This window comes from Juglans regia, chromosome 2 (genome assembly GCF_001411555.2).
Source record: "Juglans regia cultivar Chandler chromosome 2, Walnut 2.0, whole genome shotgun sequence".
In the NCBI taxonomy this organism is placed as follows: domain Eukaryota; kingdom Viridiplantae; phylum Streptophyta; class Magnoliopsida; order Fagales; family Juglandaceae; genus Juglans; species Juglans regia.
This window is the reverse complement of record NC_049902.1, coordinates 9,641,203-9,662,802: the sequence shown is the minus strand read 5'-3', so window position 1 is coordinate 9,662,802 and position 21,600 is coordinate 9,641,203. Positions and strand designations below refer to the sequence as shown.

At 37.6% G+C, this 21,600-nt stretch overlaps 2 protein-coding genes across 3 annotated transcripts in view; one reads left to right on the top strand and one right to left on the bottom strand.

The window, feature by feature from the left end:
* LOC108998977 (ribosomal RNA large subunit methyltransferase I) overlaps positions 1–11,217 on the top strand; it is a 33,465-nt gene extending 22,248 nt beyond the window's left edge. For both annotated transcript variants that reach the window (XM_018975752.2, XM_018975750.2), the window contains exons 7-8: positions 8,941–9,078; positions 10,581–11,217. In XM_018975752.2, coding sequence (XP_018831297.1) covers positions 8,941–9,078; positions 10,581–10,709 — 267 coding nt within the window. In that variant the 3' untranslated portion in view covers positions 10,710–11,217. The remainder of the gene's footprint in view (positions 1–8,940; positions 9,079–10,580) is intronic.
* A 1,409-nt stretch (positions 11,218–12,626) lies between these two features.
* Positions 12,627–20,372, bottom strand: LOC108998976 (ALA-interacting subunit 3). Its single transcript, XM_018975749.2, has 8 exons — positions 19,891–20,372; positions 17,342–17,400; positions 17,150–17,224; positions 16,952–17,065; positions 16,608–16,678; positions 15,090–15,387; positions 13,946–14,235; positions 12,627–12,980 (listed from the first exon to the last, which is right to left on the bottom strand). Exons 1-8 carry the CDS (start codon positions 19,976–19,978, stop codon positions 12,926–12,928), a joined length of 1,050 nt encoding a protein of 349 aa, XP_018831294.1. The 5' UTR covers positions 19,979–20,372; the 3' UTR covers positions 12,627–12,925.
* Positions 20,373–21,600: the final 1,228 nt, after the last annotated feature.

The following is a 21,600-nucleotide window of genomic DNA, read 5'->3' as shown; positions in this document are numbered from 1 at the left end:
CCTTGCTCAAGCACTCCTCCAGTACCTTCACAAGCCACTGATTTGAAGAGTACCCCAACTCCACCGAGTACTCCGTTTTCCAACTTCTCTCTGTAACTCGCACAACACCCTCTCTAAGTTTTAACACGATGAAACATTTGGACTCAATCACAACTTCATCATACTGCCCCATCATAAACTTATACCTTACTCAGTTGCAAAATCAAAATCAAGATGACTTGGAATGCTTAAGGGAAACATTCCCAAAAGCAACAGAGCATTCACCAATCAGCCAAAGTTTCATAACAAAATTAATTTTCTCAGCATCATGCCTGGATGAAGGTTTTAGAGAGATTGATATATGAAATGGGATCAACAATCTTTATGATAATATTTAATGTTGTCTAAACAATTTAATATTGTAGAGTCAGCCACTTCATATGTTTACCGCTCTCCCATTTAGAACCATCAAATTCAAGTAGAAATTTGAAAGAATCGAGATCATATAAGACTTGAGAGCATAACTATAACTGGGAAGCAAACAAAAATATCCTATTCTTTTGTGAATTGTTGAAGGATATTTCTGCAACTTCCTCTTTTTTGGGAAGGAATAACAAAGGAAGCCACCCATGGACGCCTCCTCCTCCACCACAGGGGTACCAGGCCTCCTCTTCGTACAGAGAGGCCTTGTCTCAAGCTCCAAAACCTGCAGAGGGGACAAGAATTTCTTCCTTTCTGGTGAAGACGCGGCTCTGCGAAGAGGCAAGTTTGGGCAGGAGTCTGTCGGGGCCAAGTTTGGCAAATCTGTTGGATGCTTTGGTTGAGATGGAGACGCAAGTAGGATTTTTGCATTTTAATATGGGGATTATTAAATGCAGCGTTAAGGAGGGTTTGCAGAGAGAGAAGGCTACTGTTATAGGCTAGGGAGAAGGCTATTTTAATGGGCCGGTTTTTGGACTCCAGGGAGAAGGCTTTTTGAAAGGCAAGAGAGTGGCCTTTGATGGCCCAGCGATTCAACAAGTGGCCCAGTCTCCAGGCAGGCCATTTTTCAAGTGGCCCAGCAGCCCATCTCGCAGGCCTAGCCTGTTCTCCAGGCCCAGTCTACTTGGAGATGAAGGGCCGCTAACAGTGATACACCACCGCCGTGTGGGCCTCAACCTCCACCATTGGCGGTGGGTTAGGGGTTGTCGGAGGTGGTCGCGGGTTCGTAGGAGGTGGCGGTGTGTTCGCCGGCAAATGCACAGAAGCTGCCATGCACCCCAGAGGGGTCGATGGGGGAGGTTTTATTGGCGAGTTATGGGGCCCTTGGGAGGGTCGCGGTAGAGCCTATCCTGAGCCTGTGCAGGTTTATTTTGGCACTGGAGTTGGTACAGCAGCACACGGCTTCCCATGCGTTGGCGATGGCGATCCAAGCGACGGCACCCACGGTGACGGAGAACTAGGTGACGGCATCCCATGTGACAGAATCCCCCCATGAAGCCATTTGTCCTGCGCAAGCTTCAGTGGAGCATGGGGGCTCATGGGTGGGTTGCCATCCTTCGAGGTGGCACAGATTTGGTCATCGGCAAGCTCTGTTCCAGCTCCTGATGCTCTAGCGCCGAAACCACTTCCGGTGTTGTCGCAGTGTGGTGTGTTGGCGTTGGCATAGACAAACAGTGCTTTAGTTGAGTTCTCGGGCTTGGTGGTGACACAGACAGTGCCGCCGACACCTTCTGGGTTGTTTCCTGTCCCTTTGGCGGTGAAGGAATTTGTCCAGGTGTCAGATCAGATTGGGTTGGAGACGGTGGAAGAACCTAGTGTTTTCAAAAATTTTGGCTCTTTGGTTTTGTTTACAGCTAATAGGGATGGGGAGGTTGAACCTACTCCGCTCAACTCCTTTCATCCCAATGTGTCAGATTGGGTTATCCAGAGAGCGATGGACATTAAGCATATGGTAGGAATTTCTTATGAGGATTTTGAAGTTGAATTTATGGCCCTACTTACAACTATAGAGGCTGTAAATGCTCAATTCAAGTCCGATCAATCTTTGGCTTCGGCCAAAAAAAGGGAAAGAAAACTCAAAAGGCTAACATGGGCAATGAAAGAGGATGGGGGTGAGAAGAGCTCTACTCAGGAGCGTTGTAAGGGGAGGGGTAAAATGGTTGTCCCATGAAGCCAAAAATATTATCTTGGAATGTGAGGGGGTTGCATGATCCTAATAAGCGGCTCCAAGTCAGAAATTTACTTCGTCAATGGAAATGGGACATCATATGCTTACAAGAGACTAAGTTGGAAACTATTTCAAGACAAATAGTTTGTAGCCTAACATGTCGGTTGGTCTTATCTACCTTCAAAAGGAGCCTCTGGGGGAGTTCTAATTATGCTTGACACAAGAGTGGTGGAAAGGGTAGAGGAGTGTGTGGGTGATTTTACGGTTGCATGCTCCTTTGTTAATCTAGAAGATGGTTTCAAATGGGCATTTGCTAGTATTTATGGCCCAAATATTGATTCGGAGATAAGGTTTTTGTGGGAAGAGCTAGCGGGAGTCATTAGTTGGTGGGAGCTACCAAGTTGCATTGGGGGGTATTTTAACACATCTCTCTTTCCAAGCAAAAGGTCGGGTGTTTCTCACATCTCTCCAGCTACGAGAGATTTTTCTGATTTCATTTCAGAACAGGAGCTCATGGACATTCCACTATCAGGAGGCTTGTTTACCTGGTCCAACAACCTTGATTGTCCATCTTGGTCAAGGATCGATAGATTTTTGCTAACTCCTGATTAGGAGTCACATTTCCCGGATGTTGCTCAAAGAAGATTACCTCGTTTATGCTCTGATCACTTCCTCATCATGTTAGATTGTGGAGGCATCCAAGGGGGTAGAAGGTATTTTAAATTTGAGCATATGTGGCTTAAAACTGATGGTTTTGTAGATAGGGTCAGACAATGGTGGACTTCCTATAGTTTCCAAGTCTCTCCAAGCTCTATTATGGCAAAAAAGTTGAAAGCGCTGAAACAGGACCTGAAGCAATGGAATGAACAAGTTTTTGGTAATGTGCTTAAGCAGAAGCGCTCTCTTATGGAGGAACTACAGGGTCTGGATGGCGAGGAGGAGGCCAGAACCCTTTCAGAACTTGATAAAATTCGCAAGAATCAAGTAGTTACTGATCTTGAAAGGGTTACTTTGATGGAGGAGATTTCCTGGAGACAGAAATCAAGGGTACTTTGGCTTAAGGAGGGGGACAAATGCACAAAATTCTTCCATTGGATGGCGAACTCTCACAGGAGGAACAATGCTATTGATGTACTGATGGTAGATGGGACTGCTTCTTCGGATCAGATGGTAATCAAAAACCACATTGAACAGTACTATCAACAACTTTTAACTGAAGAGCATAATTGGAGACCAAGAGTGGATGGTTTGTCTTTTTCAACATTAGACCAGTAGAGTGCAGGGTGGTTAGAAAGGCCATTTACAGAAGAGGAAATGGACAATGTTATTAGAGGTATGGCAAGTGATAAGGCTCCTGGTCCGGATGGGTTTACTTTGAGTTTCTTTCAAACTTGTTGGGAGGTGGTCAAGGAAGATATTATGTAAATCTTTCTTGAATTTCATTCTAATGCTAGATTTGAAAAGAGTCTCAATGCCACCTTTTTAGCCCTCATTCCTAAAAAGGTGGGGTCTCGGGATGTGAGAGACTATCGCCCCATTAGTCTTGTGAATGTGATATACAAGATTATTTCCAAAGTGTTAGCAAATAGATTAAGCTTAATGGTGGAAAAACTAATCTCGAAGCCGCAAAATGTCAAAGGTAGACAAATTCTTTTGCTCGGTACTTATTGCAAATGAAGTCTTGGATGGTAGATTGAAGTCTAGAGAACCCGGGCTTCTTTGCAAGTTAGACATGGAGAAAACATATGATCATGTCAACTGGAGTTTCCTTCTTTACTTACTTGGAAGATGTGGTTTTGGGAGGAAATGGCAGAAATAGGTAGAATTTTGTATCTTTTCATCTCGTTTCTCTATCTTGGTAAATGGATCACTGGTGGGTTTCTTCAACTCCTCTCGTGGCCTGAGACAGGGAGATCCGCTTTTTCCTCTACTTTTCTTATTTTTCATGGAAGCTCTCAGCAAGATGATTGAGGGTCTGGTAGGCGGTGGGTTACTGCATGGTTTCTCGGTGGGGAATGACGATCTCAACATTTCTCACTTGTTATTTGCTGATGACACGCTTGTCTTTTGTGGTGCACACCTTGGACAAGTCCAAGCCTTGAGGGCGGTACTCCTTTGTTTTGCTGTTGTGTCGGGTTTGAGTATCAACCTTGCAAAGTCGGAAATAGTGCCAGTGGGGGCTGTTCTCAATGTGGAGATTTTAGCTACTACCTTGGGATGCAAGATATCTTCGCTTTCTATGAAGTACCTTGGCTTACTGTTGGATGCTTCTTTTAAATCTTTAAGGATCTGGAATGATGTAGCTGAAAGGGTGGAGCGCAGATTGGTAGCTTGGAAGAGGCTTTACTTGTTAAAGGGCAGTAGGTTGACTTTGATTAAAATCACTCTTTCAAACTTACGCACTTATCTTCTATCTTTGTTCCCACTTCCCACTAAGGTGGCTAACTGCATTGAGAAGCTACAAAGGGATTTCTTATGGAGTGGATTGGGGGATGAGTTCAAATTCCACCTGTTTAATTGGTCAACAGTTTGTACCCCAATTTCTGGGAGAGGGTTGGAGATTCGCCACTTGATGAAATTCAATCAAGCTTTATTGGGTAAGTGGTTGTGGAGGTATCAAAATGAAAGGGAGGCCTTATGGAAGTATGTTATAGACTCACAGTTTTGGGAAGCTTGTGGAGGATGGTGCTCGAATGAGGTACGAGACACTCATGGAGTGGGTGTGTGGAAAATATTAGGAGCCTTTGGGGGTCATTCCGTGGACATGAACATTTTATTGTAGGCAATGGTTCGCGTGTCCCTTTTTGGTTTGATATATGGTGTGATAACCTTTGCCTACGAGATACCTTCCCTGCCATCTTTGCGCTTGCTAGAGTAAAGGAGACATCAATTGCCGATCTTCTGGTCGTTTCAAACGGCATCCCTCAATAGAATATTGACTTCATTAGGGCAGTTCATGATTGGGAGATTGAGTCTATTATGGAGTTTTTTGCGACATTATATTCCGCAAGTATTCCAGGGGGCACTGGAGACAAGTTGCTTTGGAATCATTCAAAGAAAGGTATTTTCTCTGTCAATTCTTTTTATCAAAAGCTCACGAACTCCGGATTGTCTATGTTCTCGTGGAAGAGTATATGGAAGACGAAAACTCCCTCAAAAGCAGCATTCTTTTTCTGGACAGCATCTTAGGACAAGATTCTCACTACTGATAATTTGAGGAAACAACGGGTTATTGTCCTAGATTGGTGTTATATGTGTAAGAAGCATGGAGAGTCAATTGATCATCTGCTTTTACATTGCTTGGTGGCCAAGGTTATATGGGATGATTTTTTCTTAAGAGTCGGATTGTCTTGGGTTATGCCTTGCAGATTGGTGGATTTCCTCGCAAGCTGGAGAGGTCTATACGGCAATTCTTAGGTAGCGGCAATTTGGAGATTGGTCTCAATATGCTTGTGTTGGTGTATTTGGAGGGAGAGAAATGCTCGATGTTTCAATGATCAAGAGAGAACACTGGAGGAGCTTAAAGTTTTCTTTTTTAAGTCCTTGTTCTTTTGGGCGGGAGCTATAGTTTGTAATGGACTGTGTTCATGATTTTCCTCTTTCTATTGTAACATCTAGCTAGGCGTTTTTCATGTATACTTCCTGTGTACCTGGGCTTTGCCTATTTTTATGAATACAAAATCTTTGATTAGCTATCAAAAAAAATCTTTGGAGGTCCAAGCATTATGTTCCCACCAAATACACTACCAGTAACCACATCATAGACAAAGGGAACCATCCAAACCTCTAAATTGCTATGGCTACCTAGTAGACTTTGCCAACAAGCCATCAAGTCCATCTAGGGCTGTAAATCTCGCCCAATACTTGCTCAGCTAAACTTGAACCGAGCTCGACTCATAAAAAAAAGCTCGATTGTGAAAGCAGCTGCGCTTTATTAGTAAATGACACATACTCGTTAAACTCAACTTGACTCGGTTAAGGCTTGTTTATGCCAGACTTGGCTCATTAGCTCGACTTGATTAGTGCTCGTCCATAAATCATTGAATATATATATATGCTTTTGTACATATTAAATTTAATAATAAGTATAGTAACCTATAAAAAAAAAAAAAAAATTAAATATGTACCATGTAACCCAGTTACTTATACATAGTCATTTATATCTATATATTGAATATAGTCCATAATCATGCGTAAGTTACTTAACTACTTAAGTGATTAAATTATAGTAGCTATTTCATAATATGTATAATAGTTAGTATGTAGGACTTGGTAGTTTCATATAATACAATGTAGGAACCATATAAGAAATGTATTCATAAAAATGTTATAATCTTGTAATTTAATATAAGGTTTATATATTAGTTGTAAAAATTTCATTAAATCTAATATTTTCTTTGTAATTTGGTATTTTTAATTATTCAATTCATTCAAAAATAAATAAATAATATTTAAAAGAGTATGAGCAAAACTCAAGTAATAACTCGACTCGGCTCGGGCTTGTTAAGGAGCATGGGCAAAGATTGATAAAAAATTCGACTCGGCTTGAGCTCATGTTTGATCAACTCGACGAGCTCCCAACTCGAGCTCGAACTTGAGTTATTTGAGTCCAGCTCCACTTGATAATCCAAAAGATTGACTCATCTCAGACCAATTACAGCCCTAAGTTCATCACTTGCTCGGGCATGACCAACACGATCCCAAAGGTATGGAATGTCGATGCCCATAGATCCCTGGTCAACTTGCAGTGAATCAGAAAATGATCAATACTTTCTGCCTTTCATGCACATACAACACCAATCCATTGCTTCGACATTTCTCTTATTCAAGTTATTCACCAAGGCTAACATCCAAACAAAGAATGCACCCTTGATGGTGCCTTATTTCTTTAAATATTCTTTGAAAGGAAAGAAGGGTTCACTTGGGGGTAGAGTGCATGTCAGTAAGACTTGACCTTAAAGGTTCTTTGGAAGCAATCTAACAAATCTTATCAACACCACCTACTCTCAACTTGAAAGAGTGCAAACAATTAAAGAATGGAATTGTCGATTATCAGAGATATGCAAAAGTTCGGCTACACCGACTCCTCCTTACAGTTAGCATTCTAAACAATGGCAAGAAAGCCATCTTCATAGGCTGATTCCTACACTACACATTGTGCCAAAATTTGATGATAGATACATCTCCCACCTCAAATCTAACACACCATGAGAAATCCCTCCACATTCTCCTAATGTTTTTCCACAAAAGTCTTAGTGACCACATTTGAACACCATACATATTACCATATTTGACTTCCACCACCAATCTTTGCAAAGCTTCTATCTCTGGTTCATCATGCCATACCACTTATCTTACAGAGCTTTGTTAAACAATAGCAGGTTTTCAACCCCCAAACCACTTGAAGAAATCAGGGTGTAAATCCTAGACCCCCCTTTTTTTTCTTGATAAGTAAGCAAATTTTATTGATCAAAGAATAGGCAAAGCCATATACAGAGCTCTAGACAGTAAAATTTGAAGCCACATAGGCACATTATAGACAAGAAAATCATGTAGGTCCATGCCATTGAAATCAACAGCAATGAACCAAATACAAAGTGTTCTAAAGAAAAAATCTTTCAGCTCCTCCCGCGATCTCTCTTTGTCTTCAAATGTCCTATCATTACGTTCCTGCCATAAACACCACATAATGCATATAGGGATCATCTTCCAGACAGTTTTAATCTGTTGCATTCCTCTTAGACCACTTAACATTGGGTATTTGAACTTATCACTCACTTGAAGAAATCAGGGTGTAAATCCCAATGACACTTGTAAATTGTTTCACAATAGTTCTCATTGAAGTGTCGCAAGTGCAATCCAAAAGTTTTGGTGCATTTGTTGTACTAGTTTTGTGGCCCATAACAATGAGCTCTTAGAAAATCGTCTGTTCACAGTTTTGGAGCATTTTCAAAATTCATATTGTATTTTCTGTGAGAGAATTACCCTGCAAGCCATACACCATTGAAAACCTCCATGTATCTAGTTTTAAAAGCATCAACCGCAGCCCAATTTGGAGAATTTTAGAGAAGTTATGGCAATTTAATCACCAGCTATCTGTCCTGACTGTTAGCAATCAGAAGTAGCAAGTTTTGGTAGTCAGCATGTTTCATCTTCCAGAGGCCTTTTCTTGTTCCTAAGCAGAGTTTATGAGTCGTATTAATTGTGATTTGAATATTTAGTTGTCTTAAATCTTTCCTTAAATATTTGTATTGAGGTTGTTATTAATTAAGTGTGAGAATATTTCATGAGTGCCTACCTGTACTTCAAGAGTCGTTCCAAGTTAGTTCTCTATAGGTCTATAGCTATGTATGAGCTTTTCGGTTTTTTGAGTTTGAATAAATCAACCTTCGGCTTCTTTGGAAAAAGATTTTCTTCTTGTTTAAAGTTTATTCTTGCAATGATGGTGAGTTTTTCTTTGTATCTTGTGCTGGATACTATTGAGTGATGCCTGATGAGCATTTTGATGACTGTGTATTACTTTTCTCTCTTGCTCTCAAAAAAGTCCGGTATCAATGCTGTACTTGTTTTGTTAGATGCTTTGTGTTTGAGTGACAGTTTGCTTCTTTACACATCTTTCAGCCTTTTTCTATTTATTAAATGGGGTAGGGTATAGAGTCAGAGTTCGAACTTAGGACATCTACTCTGATACCATGTGAAATCACCACTTGTTCTAAAAGCTTAACCTGATAGTAAAAAGTAGATTTAATCATTTATATTTGTCGTAACATTTTTGAAGTTTGCTTCTGCTCATGGGGTCACTATTCAATTAGGTTTTACAAAGTGCATTAGGCATGTACAGAACTTTAAACTCTTTAGCAATGCGGTTAACAAGGAGAGGTGGACTTCTCATGACCTGTTCATGTTCAGGAGCTTTGACCCAAAGTGGCATGTTTTTGTCTACACTCCAGGCAAGTAATTTTTTCTGTACTGTGTTACCTGACTGAAAATCAATGCTGTGATCAACTTCTCAGTATCATCTTCATTTTTGTAATAGAGAATTACCTGCGATCCTTCCCTCATTCTTTTTCTTTCTTTGGTAATATCTAACTTTTTTTTATGAAAGAAAAAAGAGTGACATTATAGAAGGAAAAATCTAAAACCAGGATGTGGTGTGAAAAGGCCTTTTATGCCCTCCAACCAAAAGCTGTCAGTCACTTCAACTTTTTCATCATACCTAAAATGCACTCATCCACATAGAATAAAAACTTATTATTTTCCTTTTGTTTTTTAAAAAAACTAATGGTGGCTGCTGGCCACTGAATTCCACCCAACTCCGGTGACCTCTCAGGGTGGCGGCCACCCCAAGTAACGGCCGGAGTAGTAATTAAAGTTGTCTTGAAAATAATTAGCAGTAGGGTTTTTAAGAATTTAGTGTTCATATTTTTAGGGTTTTAGAAATTTTCTTTTAAAAAATTTAATTCAGTGCAATTTAGTTCGTTGTAGAATTGGTAGAATTATGATGTCGTGGTGTGTGATTGGTGGTGTAAAAGTCACTTTTACACTACGTCCTAACCAAAGATGCATCTTTATATAACCCCATAATTTAAGAAACTAATACCAAGGCTATATAGTATATACACTGGATGGGGCTATATCTACCTTAGAAAGCCAGCGTGCTGAGTCTGGAACTTGTTCAGGAATAATGATACAGCCACAACCTCTTTGACAACTTTTTTAACAACTCTGCTTTAAAATGGAGGGCATTTTTTATAAAATCATTTGACTATTTTACTGAGTTTTGTTTTTTTATAAAATTCTCTCAATTTAAAGTAGAGTTGTAAAAGATATGTAAAAAAGGTTGTATCTTTATCATTTTCCATTAAACTGGTAGTTGGGAGTAGATTGATAATTGCAAATGCTATGGTAAGGAAAAAGAGTTATGGATTCTCCTTCAACTTTCTTACCGATAAACCCATCCAATAAACTGCAAATTGCCCTTCAAAAAATATATATTTAAAGAAAAGAGGTAAAAAAAAATTAAGAAAATTTTCAGGAAAAGTAAAAGGAAAAGGTATTTAAAACTGTTCTTGAGAAAGTGCTTGATTCTCTGCTTTCTTACCAATAAATCCACCCAAGAACTGCCATTCTCCCCTACTCTCACCACAAATAAAGCTTAAATGATGATGATGATGATAATAATAAAGATATTGGAAGGCCTCCTTGATACAGGACTTTTATATGTGTTCCCTAGTCCTTTTATTTTAATGGAATAAATCAGCGGGTGAATAGATTATGCCCCTTCCACTGAGATGGACTCGGTAATATTACATGTTAAAATCAAGATTTCTTCCCTAAAGTTTTGGCCACAAGTGTGCAGTTTGAGGGGCAAACAAATGGTCATTTCTCTTTAATTGGAAGAAAGTAACAGGTTCTCTAATAAACTTCGACAACATCTTTTCTTTGTGATCAGGGTGCTGCATCAATGGCAGGGAGGAAAATTACTGTTCTACGACAGGCAGGAGCAGCCTGCGATCATCCTATTGACCCATCCTACCCAGAAGGTGCATATCTTTCCAATGTTTTCCTAAGAGTACTGTGAATGGAAAGCCATCATCTGATGAAAAAAAGGGGAAAGCTGCCATGAAGTGCTGAATCTAACCCATATAGAGAGGACCAGAATCTTGCAAAACGTGAATATCATGTAGAGCAACTAAGCCTATCCTGCAGATATCAAATCCTATCCACTGCTTAATTTCTTATCTAGAGCTGCATTTTTCGATCAAATCATAGATGATCATGTCGGTTCTCGCCATCTCAATTAATGTTCTTTCTCACAATCCTTGTCCTTGTAGCTCCTTTATAGTGTTGCTCCCCCCTTATAGATGCAGACTTATATGGGTCTTTAATGCTCATAAAAAAAACCACCTTAAATGGACTTTTGTGCAACTTATCCAGATTTTTTCCTTTCTCATTGGAGTTTCATTGGGTTTATGTGTTACCAATGGAAATTAGCCCTCTTTTTCCCCAAAACCCCGCTTCCTAAGACACAAGCTGGATTTGATTTCTAATTATTTATACGACCATGAGAGATTTATCAGTTGAGCCAATTGGTACCCACTTTTGTGTTGCTTGTTAGTGTTGTGTTTGATGATATTTTAGTTGGAGATTTATTCCCAGTGAAGAACATTATCCAATTCCAAAGGGCAATTGTTATTATTATTAGAAGCATTGACACATTCTCAGAACAGGAGTCTAGACTCTAGAGTCTAGTTCATGAATACTAATAAATTGCTTTTATCCTTTTCTTTTGGGTAAATCGATCGTTCTGTCTGACTTCCTGAAGAGGTCAAAAGACTCCAAAGAACAACAGTAATTTTGAAGTTATATCATACATGGATAAGATCAAAGGGAACAAATAAGAACATAGGAGCAGTTACACAGGTTCTTAAAACAATAATTCAAAGGAGATTCTCAAGTGATCACCACTTCTTTCACGCAATCTGAGACTACCAAGTACCAACATTAGCAACTGACATCAGATCTCTACTTGGATCCAATGCCTATAAAGCTGGGAAATTCCGAAAAATCCATGGAATAATAACTTGTCGTGTAGCCGTGTGATTGGCGCAAGTACTTTGATTACCGACTTCAATAAAGTATATATGCAAGACCAAACAGTTTGAAAGAATGCAAGATTTTCCGGGAAAGACCCATCAAGTTCGGGTATGTAAATTACTTAATTTCTCAAGTTATTTCACTTGGACGATAATGGATCTGCCGTGCATGCTCTCGTAAGATCGTCCATTGTGGTAAACTAAACTAGGTCAATGATATCCTACAAAATGCTCAAGAAATATTACATCTATGCATATGGCTCGTAGAAATATGCTTTATATGTGTATATATATATATATATATATATATATGAATGTAAGTATATCTTGCATGAGAAATTTTTTGCAACAAAGAAATTTCATAAAAGTAAATTCATAAACTGACGTGATTTTATGTAATACATCAAATTGTAACGCTACTTTGATTGCAAATATATCTAATGTAACACAAAATTATATCAGTTTATGAGTTTATTCTTATAAGATCTCTGTTGTTTTGTTGTAGCACTGCTCATCTTGCATTTGGTTCTCTCATGACACTTGAATGCTGTTGAGTTTCGCATTTCGCCACTATCAAAACCAACGAACTGAGCCCTAAGATTTGAATTCAACATCCAGATATTTAAGCACCAATTACCCCCCAAAAAAAATTAAGTTGATGAGATCTTGTGAGTTTAACCATTTAATTAGTATTTCAATATAGTTTCGCAACTTTAGGCTCCCTTGCTATTACTCTTTGTTATCATGTTCATGCATTTTCTTGGTCTTTTTCCTTCCAGTTTTTTCATGTACTTTTGATAAACCTGGCTAAAGAACAAAGATGATTTTATTACACCTATTCCGGCGCACCATGATCATTAATCTCGCTGGCTTGCTGCTATCTGCAACCATAAGAAGCCATGAGCAGAATATGGGTCTCACATTCTTTAAACATTGAAAATAAGTTCTCATAAGAACATCACAGAGATCCCACCAAAAAAAATCATATAGAGATACATATAAAACCAAAAGAGCAATAATGGTTTAAATTCAAAACGTTGACTGTCTTAAAATAAAGAGCTTGTTGCATATCTATCCAGAAAATTTATCAACAATCTCAGTGCTGTTCACGCAAGTATGAAGTGCACATAATATTACATCATAAAACATTGTCCACCGCGAAATGCACGAGACAAGGTATCAGCAGCGGTCCAGAAACTTTCTACCGCCCTCCTGGATTTCTGTTCCATGACAGGTATGAAGGATCACCAAGTCTCCTGAAAATAGAGAGAACAGAAAGTGAGATAAGTTGCAAGAAAACTATTTTGCCCAGGAATTCCCTAAGATCCACAAACAGCATAGCATGGCACAATAATTTTAAGCATCCAGACAAAATCTCATCCAACCTACCCTCCCCATTGACTGAAATTGGCATTGACATAGATTTATTTATTCTATCATGTATTCCCATTGCTTCAATATCTTGGATTAATTAACCACAAGAACAATAAGATAATGGGGCAGTTTTTAATTATTGGGTTGGGGCCAATGAAATGAACCTAATCTAGAGCATTACACAGGATATTTGCTAATTTTAAAAGAAAAATATATACATTTTTTCGTAAGACTTCACTTATAAAAAATAAATATACTTTTAAGGAAGACTAGCAGTAAGATATACCAGAGAATAAATGTGTCTTCATATAACAGAAACAGAGCTGCTACAAAGGATGAGAAGCTATATAAGGAAATGTGGATACACTAGCCAAAGTGGAAGCTTTTTATTTATCTTTCTTCGTTCCTTTTTATTTATTTTTTTATTTTATTAGATTAGTTAGTGGCCCCAGGGTGGATGGAGAGATTCAAAAGCTTCTATGTGCCTACATTTGATGCATTAATCTACATAACTGCACATGCTTGCCTAGCAGCTAGTTGAGAGCCTCATAAGTTCCATGATCAAAAGGCCATGCCCAAATCATTTTGCAATTAGATAGAATGAGGCGAAAAGTTAACTTTCCATTTCACCAAACCCAATAAGTTTAAACCTGTGCAGTACCTGGATGCTAATGCAATTAGGCATGGAACACTAGTCGACCCTAGCATGTTTTCCCAGTGACCAGTCAAACACGTGTACAGTAAATTAGGCTGCAAAATAGGAAAGCTCACATGGGGCCACCTACCAACAGCCTCACTCTTATAGAGAGGCCTACATAACAGGCTGAGTACGTGTTTAAGAAATTACCTTGGCTTAACAAGATATACTACAGTGAAAGTCAGAGCCAAGACAAAGCACAACCCGCCGACGGTGAGATAAGCAATGCCAAGAAAGTCATTCTTTCCACCAAGCCAGCTAGTTGTAGAAAGCACAAGCTTCTTCTTGCCATTAAAGCTGTATGTATTGTAATTATTCTCCAATATCACTTGTATGATATCATTTGCCTGGAGATCCACCTCTATCTTCCCATACAACTTTCTGAAGGTTGGCAGAGCTGCGGTTCGCATCCAAACAATGAGGTCCTCCTGCTCACTCAACTGTTACACAAAATAGATCTGACCAGGTAAGCCATTTCCCACATTGAATGAAGCAAGTTTTGGCAAGACTCAAAAACTACACCTAGTAGCCATTCAAATAAAACAAGGTGAAAGGGCAATTACAGGTAAATTGTGCATTTGAATTTGTCTTGTAAAATTGCAAAGGCGGTGCTATTTTAGGTGGGGAGGAAGACTGTCTTTGGATTTGAAAAAGGACTTTTGTGGAAGGGCAATCAGCATTCCTCCAGCATCTTTAGAAAGATCAATCAGCAAACGTTGCAAAAATCAGCTAGCAGGAGAAGGATTTGAGAGACAGTCTTTGTTTCTAAACATAGCTAACAAACGTCTCTGATAATTTGTCAGAGTTCCTTTAGAGTTGGGGAGGGTGGCCAAGGAAGGGTAAAGTAATCTTGAGAACAGTTCCGTAGTAGGTTATGTGGCATCAGGAATTTAAAAAGAAAAAAAATTGAGACGTGGAAATTCCTTTGCATAGAGCCTCTTTTTTTTTTTTTTTTTTTTTCTTTTCTGTGGGATATGCAATTGGAACGCACAAACTCAATATGAATTTTTAGATCATTATTTAATTCGCATTATGTTCATACCAGCTGTATTTCTTTATTATTTACCCTTTTAGAACTTTTAGCTATCTTAACCTATAAGAGTCGAGTTTGGTTGGTCAGGAAATCCTCTTGCACAGATCCTGTATACTGGAGTGACATCCCCTCGTAAAGGAACACATTTCCCCTTCAATAATGAATATAAATGCTCCATTTGGTCCAGAAAGTCTAACTATTGTGCACAAATATGATAACGGTCATACATCAACTCTACCAGAATAGTAGTGGAAGGCTTACTGGTATAAGGGGATTAAGGCTGGCACCACCTTTAAGAGTTCCATTCTGAAAGTTGGTAGGATAGACATCTTTGCCAAACTTGTTCTCCCTATCACTCTTCCAAGAAATATCCTTCTTGTTCACGTTCAATTGCTGGTTGTTGCGTGAAAAGCTATATGTGTCATTAAACAAACTCCAAGCAATAAGACCACAAGGAACAATTGATTTCCCATTTGCCATATCTTCAGGCTTACAAGAGCTCACATCGTCAGCACTTGAATTTTTTTTCAACTGTGCATCACTTCGGCTTTTCACATACCTACATTATATAAATCCATTCATAATGACCAAAAGTGAACTCTTTTAAGAACCAAGTATAAAGATACTGGAAAAAGATTTAACAGAAAAAAACAAAGTTCACAATATATAGAAGTAATTGCAAAAGGTGAGATCTTGGGGTGTTTTACTTATAAGCAAAATAAAATTTTATTGAAACAAGGCATCGCCCAAGTATACAGAAGGTATACAACTAAGAACACCAAGTTCCAAACTGGGAGGAGCTAGATCTTGGGGTATTTGTTGGGGATTTCTACCCCTGCCTGATGTGTTTCTCTTTAAATTTATATTCCCCCAAAAAATTGTGAGATATGAGATTGATGTAGCACATAGCTGCCCTCATTCCTGAAGCTGACATATAGGGTACCACAATGCAAGACACTTTCTTTCATTCTCAAGTCAACAAAGCATGTAACTTTTGTCCTTCGCGTGTCATACTACAGGAGTTATCAAATATTATCATTTGATCTCATTTTTCCGAAGACTTTATTTGTGGTGGAGTGCCTCACATAGGATCTGATGATTCCGATCCCAACCAAGTACACAAACATGGGATAAACTTTCAATCAAGAAAAAAAGGTGGTGCTATAAATGAAAACTACATGGTCGCATATTTGTCAATGAGAGAGAACTACTACTAAATCAATATGGAAAGCACACTTGGGATGGGCGGCTATCTGTGTGAATGCCCAGCCTGTCCCCTAGGATTTTTTTTTTTAATAAATCGACTTTATAAAAAGCACAAAATGGTGTAACCCAAGTACACAAGACATATATAAGAAAAAGCACCCAAGTAGGGAGAATAGGGAGAACAAAGAGACATGATATCAAGAGATCGTGCAGACATGCTTAGTTGCTCTTCAAAGCTCACACTCATGCACACAGCCCCACAAGCCCACCCGCATCACACCCAGACACATGCTTAGTTGATATACACATTCTCACGCACTGACAAGCAAGTCTTTGTGATTTTTTTCATACTTGAAAATATAAAATATTGTGGCTCCTTCTTTGGTACCTAACAATGGCTACAGTTTAAGATTACAATGTCACAAAAACATATAAGAAGAAGGTGCACTCCTGCACCACAAGTCATCTTTATTGACAAAAATAACTACAAGATTTTTTAGATGCTATAACTCTATATAGCATCAATCATATTAAGCACATTTGGAAGATATGACAAAGGCACGGGATGAGTACCTGCGATGATTCTGATAGAAATTGTCAAGTTGATAGTACACAAATATAGGATGCTTCATTCGCTTCGGTACCTTCCATTTAAATGATAAAAAATAATAATTTTTTCAATTTTGTAAACTCAGGATTCAAGACTATCACTATAAATAAAACAGTATGCATGCTTATCAAAATAAAAAATAAAACACTATGCATAAGAACATTACATGCCAGAGATGATATGGTAGCTTCTAAGATCCCCTACTACTACCACCATAGCTGCTGAAGAATTACAGCAGTGGGAATAGCCCTCTAATTAAAAAGAAAAACAATAGCATAAATGAGCACTTGTTCCAGAGGAAGCTTACTGTTAGAGTTCGGCTGCAAGTTGTATTTTCAGTGGTTTGTATGTATTTGACCTTATCACTTCTTTTGTCCGGTGGTATGCATTCAGTTTCATACCGATCAACAATTTCAACAACCTGATAAAAGGAAACAGATTTCCAAATAAACTATATGTGGAACAACAAATAAACCACAAAAGATTGGGTCATGCTTAGACATACATCCCGGGAAGCAAACAAGGAAGCAACTCCAATCGGAATGAAGACAACACTAACAAGCAGGAATGCTGAAATCACCTGCACAGAGAGGGTGGAGGGGGAGGAAGGGAGACAGAGATTTATGTTAATGATGATTGGCATGCATACTGATAATGTCCCCTGCCAGATACTAAAACAAGCAATTACAACGCTCACCCATTTTGGTGTAAGAATTGGCTTGCATGCTGGAAGTTCCTGCTGAGTAAACTTAGAATCTGAAATTTCGTAAACGGAGCTCTCTTTAGTCAGTTAAAATTCCAGACAAGTTTCAGAGGTCGTAAAAAATTATTTTAGCAATATCAGCAAAGATTCTAAAGTAGTTTTAAGCATATAATGCTGATCCATGTTCTACAAAAGGAAAATCTTTTGAGGTTAAATCATTTTACCAAGCCCTCCTTCCTAAAGTTTAACCTTTTTTGTTTCCAGTTAGAAGAGCATTTGGAGATCCAAGGCACCTTTGAGGGTGTCAGTTTCTGGTGGACTGCATCTTTTAGGAAAAAATCTCACTTTGGATAACCTTCATAAGCATCATATTGTAGCAATGGATAGGTGTTACATATATATATATATGAAATTAGCAAACTGCTGAGCACCTTCTCGATTGCAACATTTTTTTTTCTCAATTGCAATATTACAAGAGATTTGTAGTGTTTGGTCCTTAAGAGGTTTGGAGTAAACTAGGTTGCCTAAATATGTGGTGGAGCTTTTGGCATGTTGGAAAGGAAGATTTAGTCGGAACGACCTTAATGTTGTTTGGAATGTGATCCCTTCTTGTATATTGTAGAGCATTTGGAGAAAACAAAATGCCTGAAGTTCCAAGGATTGTGAGAAGAGGAGTTCAGCTTTACAACTTTGGTTTCTTAAGGTCACTTTCTGAGTGGTGTTCTGTTAATGCCATCATTGATGTTTCTAACCTCGTACATTTTTGCGCTCTTTTTCGTTGGCTTTAATGCTGATTGGGTTTTTCCACTTGTATATTTCTTGTGTACTTGGATTGCACCCTTTGAGCTTATAGCCCAAATGCTTTAATGGATAAAACCAGTAAATTAAAAAAAAAAAAAAAATCCATGCAATTGTCACCCCTACTCGAAGTTTCATTTATTTGACAAAGCCTTCAAAAACTAGCCCACCTTACTACCTTAGCTTGAAGACATCTAGATCAGCCTATAAGAAGCTTAAAACAGCAGCATTAAATAAACACAATTAATCACAAGAAGGCTTACAATTAATATGATTAGTACTTTGGAATGTTCCAGCTGTGACAAACTAATTTATTCATTGAAAATACGTAAATATATGAAAATCTCAAAATTCCAAGCAAGAAGAATGGTAAAAGACTTGATAGGTATAAACCAGTTCTAGGATTAGATTAAAATAACTTGGGTTATCTCAATATATTTTCCAGAGTTCATAGTCATCCATCTTGAACACTAGAAATGTTACTAATTCAAATCTAAATTTGATTATGCTTGGGGTGGGTGATATTCTGGTGAGGTACCTAGGTCACATGGTGTGGGGTTATGGAAAAAATATCAAAGAGGATGGCATTTTTTCCAGTCATACTAAACTTATGATGGCCGATAGCTCTAGGACTTGGTTTTAACATGACTTATGGTGTGATAAAAGGGCCCTCAAGGAAACTTTCCAAAAGGGTACAGTATTGCGTGTGCGCTAGGTGTTTTAATGGTCACTCTATTGAAGTTCTCCAGTGGTTCCCCACGGTGGAATGTTTTTCAAAGAAACTTGAGAGGTTGGTGCATACATTAAGTTCTTTAGTCTCTTGAACTCTACTAGATTATGTCTTGGGGGTGAAGATAAGATTTTTGGCCACGTTCTAACAAAGGGATGCTCGCTGTTCGACATTTTCTTGTATCGATACTGTTAAACATAAGTCCTTACACCTCAAGCAACCACTTCACTTGGAGGAGCATTTGGTTAACGAAGGCACTTCTAAAAGCAGTTTCATTCTCGATGCTCTATCCCTTCAGGTAGCTTCTTTAGATTTTAATAGGCTAGTTTTTCATGATTTTCTTGTCTCCTTCTCTAGATCTGCTTTGGTGTTCATTTTGTATACTTCAGGGCAGTTATTTTTTTTCAAGAAAGAAGAAAAGGTCAACCAGTTACAAGAATAAAAGCCAAGCTATTAACTATAAAACCAAGATAAACATGAATAGAAAGTTAAATCGCACTTTAGGGACAGAATTAAGTGAAAGCACAAGCATAAAGAGATTCCAATATATGTATATAATTTATATGTGGGTTTGTATTAGTAAACAAGGCACAGATAATTTCGATCCATAACAGAAAATTGTTAATTTAACAAACCAAAGCAGACCGAACCCCAAAAGGCTCACAGATAGGCGAAAACCGAGCTCATTAACGCAATCAGACACATCGCATGGAACATAAAGACACTGATATCGCACAAAGTACTAAAAAAATAAAACATAAACCAAGAAAGGTTTTTGAAAAATAATTCATCTGGGTTCCTCCCAATTACAGTCAAAAAACATATTCGTGAATTTTGGAACTAAAACTCACTTAATAAAAAGTATCTAATTATAAATCGAAAAAACAAAACAGATGAAACTTATCTACCAAATTGCAAGTGGATATTTAGGAAACAGACCAAACCTCTGCACTTCCCCCCCGTCAGAAAAAACAAAGAACCATGAAAAAAAACAAAACTTCTGAGAGGAAATTACACTTGGGTCGCTTGGAATTCCTCCTGGGAGCTGACGCATCCGCCGATCCAGCGGCCCCCGAGCTCGACGATGCAGTATTCGTACTCATCACAGCCAAGACTGTTTCCTGCTCTGTTTTTTTGTTGAATATCAAGATTTAAAAGGAAGAACACGACGACCCAGAAAAGAGAGTGAATTAGAATGAAAAAGCCTCGAGATTTCAGACACAAAGAGACAGAGAGAGGGTATTCGGTTGTTGTCGTCGCTGTTGTAGTTATCGCAAGAGGGAGGGTGAGGGGGTGGTTTGGCTTTTGGTACTGTTTTGACTTTTGAAAGGATGAACAGATAGCTGAATTTTCTCTCCCCGTCTTTCTATAGGAGAGACTCTGGAATTGGTGGTCAAACCAATCCAATACAGCAGACGCGGTTGGACTCTGGAATCGGCGACTGCAGTATTGTAATTTTCTGTTGATTTTTATATGACAGATACAGGAAGGGAAAAACAAAACACAGAAAAATATGCATGATTGTGAAATAAAAGTCTTGAAAAAACAGAGTTTTATTTTTTGAGATGTTGTTAAGTTAAAAATATGTTTGGATTTCAACTTTTTTTTTTTTTTTTTACAAAAAAAATACTCTAATTAGTCATTTTAGATTTTAACATCTTAACAATTTGGGATAATAGGATATATTTTAAATAGTTTTATGTGTTTATAAAATAGTTAATTACTTAAAATGTATTATAATTCAGATTAAAAAATTTAAATGAATGATAAAATTTTTATAAAATACTTAAAATATGTTTTATATTGATTGTGGGTTTGATTTTTTTTTTTTTAAAAAAAAAATTGATTCTTGTAGTTTTAGAAAAATCCAAAAGAGATCTCTAAGGCTAGAGGTATGTATATCAAAATATTCCCTCTATCTAAACTATGCTAGTTTAGAGGAAAAAAATTTACATTAGCACATATTTGTCATGTTATAATCATTTATAGAAATAAATGCATTATATATATGTAATTTAAAAAGAAAAAGTAAAAAAAAAAAAAAAAAAAACCACACAATTAACATGTAAGATAAGTATAAACCATGTATTAATGACGAGAGATATTACAGACATAAATAAATTATATAAAAATAAACTCATAAATTAAAGTGGTTTCATATAATCTATTTTATAATAAAAATAACTTTATAATCTACACATCATTCTATGATAGTTTTTGTATAATAAGTATGCGCTATTTCAACGTTTTTATTTCAACATTTTTCGTTATTAAATCAAAGAGATTAAGATAAATTAATTATTTTGATATATAGATCTAACTACGGAAATCTCTATAAAAGAGAATTTCAATTAAAGAATTAATTTTAAAATCGTGTTTCTAATCATGGTATTGACGTGCTTAATATGTTATAAGTATCGTTTGAAAAATAAAAGTAAAAAACAATCTTAGGAGGAAATATGATATTCCTCCCTTTTCCAAAGTTGTTTGGAATATTTTATTATTGTGTGGGCCCAAAACTTGAAACTTTCTTCAATTTTTAAATAAATAGTGGTTATAAATAAATGGAAACTTGGTTCAAATGTAATCGTAGGATAGGGGCAAGTTCTAGATCTGGACTCAACAAGAAGGTGTCAACTTTGTACGCCTACGGCTTTGTGAACGTCCTTTCATTATTTCTTCTCTTTGGCACATTCCAAGTGGACACGCAACAACATATTAGACC

Coding starts and splice junctions, on each gene's coding strand:
- LOC108998976 (XM_018975749.2), bottom strand. CDS start 19,978: ATGAGTACGAATACTGCATCGTCGAGCTCGGGGGCCGCTGGATCGGCG. Junction 17,225..17,341: donor CAATTCTTACACCAAAATGG/GTGAGCGTTGTA, acceptor CTCTCTGTGCAG/GTGATTTCAGCATTCCTGCT. Junction 15,388..16,607: donor TTCTATCAGAATCATCGCAG/GTACTCATCCCG, acceptor TATATAATGTAG/GTATGTGAAAAGCCGAAGTG.